The 6,774-nt window shown below is 36.9% G+C and overlaps 2 protein-coding genes across 3 annotated transcripts in view; one reads left to right on the plus strand and one right to left on the minus strand.

The window, feature by feature from the left end:
- Positions 1–5,567, minus strand: part of eloa (elongin A) — a 12,257-nt gene extending 6,690 nt beyond the window's left edge. Inside the window, exons 1-4 of one of the 2 annotated variants that reach the window (XM_024298610.2) lie at positions 5,444–5,567; positions 3,258–3,314; positions 2,764–2,876; positions 722–1,236 (exon numbers count right to left, since the gene is read on the minus strand). In XM_024298610.2, coding sequence (XP_024154378.1) covers positions 722–1,236; positions 2,764–2,876; positions 3,258–3,314; positions 5,444–5,515 — 757 coding nt within the window. In that variant the 5' untranslated portion in view covers positions 5,516–5,567. Of the gene's footprint in view, positions 1–709; positions 1,237–2,763; positions 2,877–3,257; positions 3,315–5,443 lie in introns of both variants that reach the window. The other variant, XM_024298600.2, reaches the window with a different exon arrangement.
- A 644-nt stretch (positions 5,568–6,211) lies between these two features.
- klhl43 (kelch-like family member 43) overlaps positions 6,212–6,774 on the plus strand; it is an 11,895-nt gene continuing 11,332 nt past the window's right edge. The window contains exon 1 of the mRNA XM_024298594.2: positions 6,212–6,466. The gene's annotated coding sequence lies outside the window, so the exon portion shown is untranslated. The remainder of the gene's footprint in view (positions 6,467–6,774) is intronic.

Below are 6,774 nucleotides of genomic sequence, written 5' to 3' on the forward strand. Positions count from 1 at the left end.
TTTAGATAAACTTAAATATCTTTACTTCAGTTTATGCTCAAATCACTGCAATAGCAACTACAAGATCTATTAACCAATATAAAAATATCCACCATGAGTCCTTTTGGACAGTAATCAAACATTTCTTTATTGACCAGCTATACTGGTTATTTTCTTATGGTGCTCGAAGGTTCCCTCAAGCAAATTTTTTTTTTTTTTTTTTTTTTTTTAGAAAAAAATGTTCTAATTTCTTTAGTTTTTGACATCTTCAGCAACTACATATGCACAAGTGAATGATTCAAGTTCAAAAAAGTGCATCCAACCCAAGGGATGTGCATAAAAAATGATCCAAATACAAACCAAAACAATACTTAACAGTTTTAAAGATTGTAGAAAAGTCTGTATTTGTTTGAATTGAGTTGTGATAGAAACATACATGATTTTCCTCCTCTGCTGTTTATGAGCCAGTATTCAGTGACATCAGATGGTGAAAGCTGTAAAGTTGTGGTGTTTTGAGTAAAATGTTATACATGGAAGAGAAGGAAATCATTCGAGATACTGAAGCAGTAAATTTGACCTTAGCAGGTTTTAATCTGATTTTTCTTTCAAATAAAAGCTTCAAATTTCCCAATTGATACATTACTGATGAAGTAATGGGATGATTTTGATTTGAAAGTCAGCCTTGACTTTTATGACAGTTAGTGGCTCCTACAGACGTGGATGTCGGTACCTGAGCCCTCACCATCGTCTCCTCCCTTCTTCTTCTTCTCCTCCCTTTTGCTGCTGTGCGTCGTGGACTTCCTGCTGTGCTTGGCGACTTTCTCCACCGGACTGCTCTGTCGTTCCCGTTCTCCGCTGCGTTTCTTTCCATCACCACCCCCTCCTCGATCAGTACTCGTCTCAGCAGGCCGCTGTCGCCGCTCTTCATCTCTGTCCTTGTGTCGGTCGCTGTGGTGATGGTTTTTGTCTTTGCTTGGTTTGGCGTGGCGAACCTCCTTCCGAGGAGGCGGAGGAGGAGGAGGAGGGCTGGGCTCTGGCTCCTGCTCTGGACTCTCGTATTCATCTGATTGATAGGCATTTGGCTGAGGGGGGCTGTACTGGTTTCGATGAGGTGGCGAGGGAGAGTAATTGCCGTGGTAGTAGCCTTGCTCCTCCTCTTCTTCCTCCATGTAGCTTTGCTCCTCAGGGGAGGGCTCTCGCTGGTGCCTGTGGCCTTGAGCCTGTGAGCAGGGGCCCTCTTTGGCATGGCTGTTGGGTCTGAGGAGGAAGAAAAGAGGCAGTACGGCTTACAGTTGTCATGGTGACAGATCATCCTGGCTTGCAGAAAGCCAGACTGACCTGGTTTGAGCCCACTGCCCATTTGTGGAATATTTTTAAAATCCATAATACAATTTAATGTTTGTCATTCAAATTCTGAAACTATTAAGCTCTGGACATAACAAATTACTTCATTAATTGTTCCTTCAAATTACATTTTTTTGCGCACAAGCTAGCCTTTTGTACACAGAGATTAGTATCTCTTTGCCTCAAATTAGCATTTTGTGCACATAAATTAGAATCTTCTCGCCTGTGTGCACAAGTTGTCATTGTGTGCAAAAGTTAGCATTTTGTGCAAAAGTTTGCATTTTGTGCACAGAAATTGGAATCTTCTCGCCTGTGTGCACAAGTTGTCATTGTGTGCAAAAGTTTGCATTTTGTGCACAGAAATTAGAATCTTCTTGCCTGTGTGCACAAGTTGTCATTGTGTGCAAAAGTTTGCATTTTGTGCACAGAAATTAGTATTTTGTTGCCTCAATTTACCATTTTGAGTGCATATGTTTCCATTGTGTGCTTAAGTTAGAATTTCTGCACACAATTTTGTATCTTGTTGACTGAAGTTAGCATTGTGTGTGCACAAATTTGTATCTTCAGTACGCAAGTTAGTATCTTGTGCACACAAATTAGTATCTTATGTGTACAAGTTAGCATTTTCTGAGCAACAATTTACCATTTTGTGCACACAAGTTAGCATTTGGTGCATTTAAAATGCCAATATGATTTTTTTATGTTACGTCCAAGGCTTTGAAAGTTGTATGTGTAAATTCTGCCTTCTCTTTTTAATCAAACCCATAATAAGCTAAAAAATTACATGTTTCAAATGTAATTTCTTATAACCGTCTCTGACGACTTTTATGGCCATATCAATGTTTGAAAAAGGAAGTGAAAACTTAATTTAAATAATTATTTCCAAAGCACATGGAACCACCACTGAACGTCTGTACTTTTAAAAAGTACTTTGCATTAATATACACACGTGTAAAACTGTTTGAAAGGGAAAATATTTCTGAATCAATAAATTAAAGGTGTAAATTACTTTTGAAAACATCCTTTCTAAATAATCATTTAACATTTCAAAGTTCAAATATACAAAATGACACTCCAGTTCATATAACATTGGCACAATAGAGGCTATGACAGCTTTAATGACATTTTTGCACTATTTTTCAGTAGAGTATTTATGCAAAAATATGTTTCAATTTGATTAAATATTTTATTTAAAAACAGTCAAGATACTTCATTCATACTTTCTAATTCCTCATATATTTATTGAACAACTTTTGCTTTGTTTTAAATATTTTAAATATATTTTAAATGTAAACTAAGCATATGAAGTGGAATGTATTCATATCATTCTGTCTTAAGCTAAAAGAGATCTTAGACCACTACCTGTCAGAGATTTCCCAAATTTCACCTGTATTTTTATGAGGCTGCATAACGTTATGACATTCTGGCGTGTGGATGTACCTGTCTGCTGACTGAGGAACCAGTTTCTTCCATTTGGCCACGAGGCTTTTGGCCAGCTCTCCAGCAACTTGATGTTTCCTGAAGGAGTTCACAGTTTTCCCAACTCCAGTTTCCTGTGCGAAAACCAAAACATTTAGTGAGTCAGACATTGATTAAAAACAAACAGTTTATGCACAATCTGGCTATATCTAAAATAACACTGACAAATAATTTTAATATTTCAGGTACACATTGAGACTGAGATTGTTAGTTATTAGTACAGATATTTAATTAGAGAATTTAGCTGAAGCATCTGATTGGTTGGAAACATGTTCAGGCTCTGCATAGAGGTGAAACCAGTCCTTCAAAACATCACAGAGAAGACAGCACGGTCTGCAGTGTGCATGCATAAATGGTTAGAAAACATTGAGGTCCCTTTTGTACTTCAGACTGAAACCTAAATAAGACAGTTTTATTTCCATTTTCTTTGAGCCAGATGAAATGATCGTCCTTACCACCAGTATGTGCACAGTCATGGGCAGCTCTCCCAGTCTCTTGAGAGCCTTCAGGAGCTGAAAAACAGTAAACATAACATAAATTTTACAACTTTTCAAATTTTGTTTTTCAAATGTGTTTATTTTTACATACTTTTGGGTTCCATCTTATAAAAGCCACAAAAACAGAAGTACAAAAATGTGAATACTGTGGAGAAATCAACATTTACATCTTATTTTTTGCAAAAAAAATAAAAATAAAAAAAATATGATCACATTGGAGTATTTTCAAAATGATATGTGCTGCTGCATCTCCATCCAGATCCTCAACAGAAAGAATCATGAAGTCTTTTAAAGCAATCTGTGAGACTGTTGAAGCGTTTCTGGACACCCATAGTCGTCTCTTTTTCTGGTGCATCTTCTCCTGTCAGATGTTGCCCTTAGGCTTTCCGTTGATATGAGTGGACACAGCACTCTGAGAATAGCTTTAGCTATGAATCTTTGTAGCTTACACATACTATAGAAGGGATCAACAATAGTCTTCTGGCTGGTTGTCAAGTCTGAAGTCTTCCTCATATTAAACAATACTGCACCAATTTAATGACATCTGGGATATGTGCAGATGCTTTGGGTTTAGTAGATGATTAGTAGGTGAAACTCATTTTTTCATCACAATTTCTCCTCAATTTTTTTATTCTGTCTTTGTGAGCTGTAACCATAATTTATGTAAAAATAAATACTTGAAATCACTTAAATTTTTGAATGGAATAATGGAAATGAATTCACTTTTCAGTGAAATCCTATTTTAATTATTTTAATTTACCTGCAGGCACATCCCAAATGGATTAATACAGTTGCCTATTTTTTTAGAATGTGTTTGTAAATGAGAGATAAATATAAAAATGGTTGTAAATGTGTATTTATCGTGAGATTCATGAACTGACTTCTAACTGCAAATTGAAGTTGTTTTTAATAAAAAGTAACTTAATTAAAGTAATGAATGGTGAGAAACCTTCAGGATCCAGCCCTCCCCCTCTCACATCAGGACCGCTTTGTTACACATCAGCAGTAAACAAAGGGGATCCTGGTCACTGTCTAGGCGCGCGCGCGCACCTGGTTTCAGCCAAAATAACGCAAACCGAAGAGTTTAACGGAGAAGCCGAGCTTCGCCGTCAGAGGAGCAGCAGCGGGGGAAACATGACAGGCCTGCGGCTTCTCTCCTACACTGACGTCCGCTAGCTGTGCGGCTAACGGCTACCACCACCACCACCAGAGCCGCAGTTTAGCCCGAATTTCTGCGGGACTTTGAGGTCACGCGGCCAAAGCTTTGGACTTTTTTCTTGCAGTGTGCTTTCAAACTCCTCCCTGGTACCCAAAGCAAACTTTAATTGCAGTTTATAAGAAGTTACTGCCTCTTAATTACAGTGACGTCTCCAGAAACACATTCGCGGACCGTCGGAAATATCGAAACTCAGAATGAAATGACCGTTAATCAGGCTTCTCCACTTTGGTAGAAACTTACAACACAACTACAAGCTATAAATCCATCATTACGTTTTGTTTCATGTTGGTGAATATTTATGAATTTTGAAATAAACCTTAAAATATTATTTTTCATTATGTGTATAGTTGTAGTAATTTCATTTGTAAATATTTACAACTTGTATTTAATAGTTAAAAATTTCCATAAACATAATCTTCACAGTAAAAAAAAACATATTTTTATGCTATTCTTATACAAGTTGAATGTAATAATGAACACAATTGTTTTATTGTTGTTGATATTAAAATATTAGTAAAAATATTCATTGAAATACTAGTACGAAAATAAGGTTTGCTGTTATCTTGTATAAAATATATTTATAGTTCAACTGCAATACTTGTTTCAGATGAATTATTGGTTAGTTGCAAATTTGGGGCACTTGGTACTTGAATTGTATAAATGGTGTAAATTGGACTCTAATCTGCACACAGTCTGAGAGTCATTGTTTTTTGGCTGGTGCCACTCTCCCTGCATGAGTCAACTGAAAGCTCCTTTAAGGACCGAGCCAGACTAGGGGCCATGAACACAGCATTTAAAAAACCATTGCGACTATCAGTGAGCTTCCCGTGTCCCGGATTTGTGAATTTGACGGATTTGATCACCTTTTGAGAGGAGATCGTTGACAAATAATACATCTTTCCGTTTCAGTCGGATAACTCGTTACCTTACGAGGCTCCGGATTGTCCAGAATCCGGGACTGAAGTCTCTCCACTGTTTCTAGCAGGTCTTCCGCCATGTTTACAGCTGGTACCCTGTCGCCCGGAAACGGTTTGATGATCCGGACTGGACAGAGGTACAAAACGAGAACACTTCCGTTTTTTACCAAAATAAAATGTAAATGTTATATGATACAATAAGTAGTTCGATTGAAGTTTTTTATCATATAGTTCTTATTAGTTCAACTCTTTCAACATTTTAGCTTTAACATACAGATATTTCTTCTTAAGAATCTACCCTTCATGCAAAATTATTTTTTTTACATCATAGCCAAGGGACTACAATGTGTAATCATCAAATATATTTATTTTTATTCTTCATTGTCAAATTTTAAATAAATTATTGTTACTGTTGTTGTTGTTAACTCAATTAAGTTTTATTTTGGAAGGAATGCATTATTATTTTCTTGTTTGAGTTTACTTAAAACCCAACTTTGATAAATTCAAGTAAAGAGACAAATTAATTGCAGTCATTTGCTCAATAAATTGTTAACATTGAGCCTTTTAGCCATAATTTCATAGAATATACACCAACTGTATATCTATTGTAAAACGATAACAAATCCTTGCCAGCCTGGTTTTCTATGTAAAAGGAAACTGGTTACATGTAGAAGATCTGACTAGTACTCAGAAGAGAAACTAACTATAAGTCCCTTATACTGGAGACCAGGTGGGGTCTGTGTGAGATAAGTTACTCCAGGATATTTTTGGAGTGGCAGCCAAAGAGTCTCTATTTGGAGGCAGAAGAGGAGGATGGAGTGGGAGGAGCCAGCTTGAGGTCGAGTCCTACGTCACATCTTTGGTTGGAACCTTGATACAGACACACAAACACAAACTCACACACACACACACAGCACTTCTGCAGACGGACGAAGGAACAAAGCAAAGAAGAAAAGCCAAGAAAACAACAGAAAAATCAAAGGGAGAGCAAAAGAAAGTGAAGACTTGCAGGAGTCAGGCAGAAGAAAGAGGTAACAATTTTAACTATTCAGTTTGTGGTGTGTTGCTGTTCAATAATTTATTAGGTTGAGCTGTAACTCCTGCAATCCAAACTTAATGTAAATGGGAATAAATCATCATTTAAAATCAGTCATTTAAAGCACTGATATGCGTCTGTTGGGTAGAAACAATATTAAGCAACTGAGAGTTGCCTCTGGAATATTACAGAGAGAAGGGGCTGTTTGGGGTTCAGTCAATCCAGCTTATTATGTACACAAAGTACAAGGATCAATATCCATAGATTTATCCACAAAATAAGCAGTATTCAGCTATAGCTGAC

The sequence above is a fragment of the Oryzias melastigma genome, linkage group LG11 (assembly GCF_002922805.2).
Source record: "Oryzias melastigma strain HK-1 linkage group LG11, ASM292280v2, whole genome shotgun sequence".
Lineage (NCBI taxonomy): Eukaryota > Metazoa > Chordata > Actinopteri > Beloniformes > Adrianichthyidae > Oryzias > Oryzias melastigma.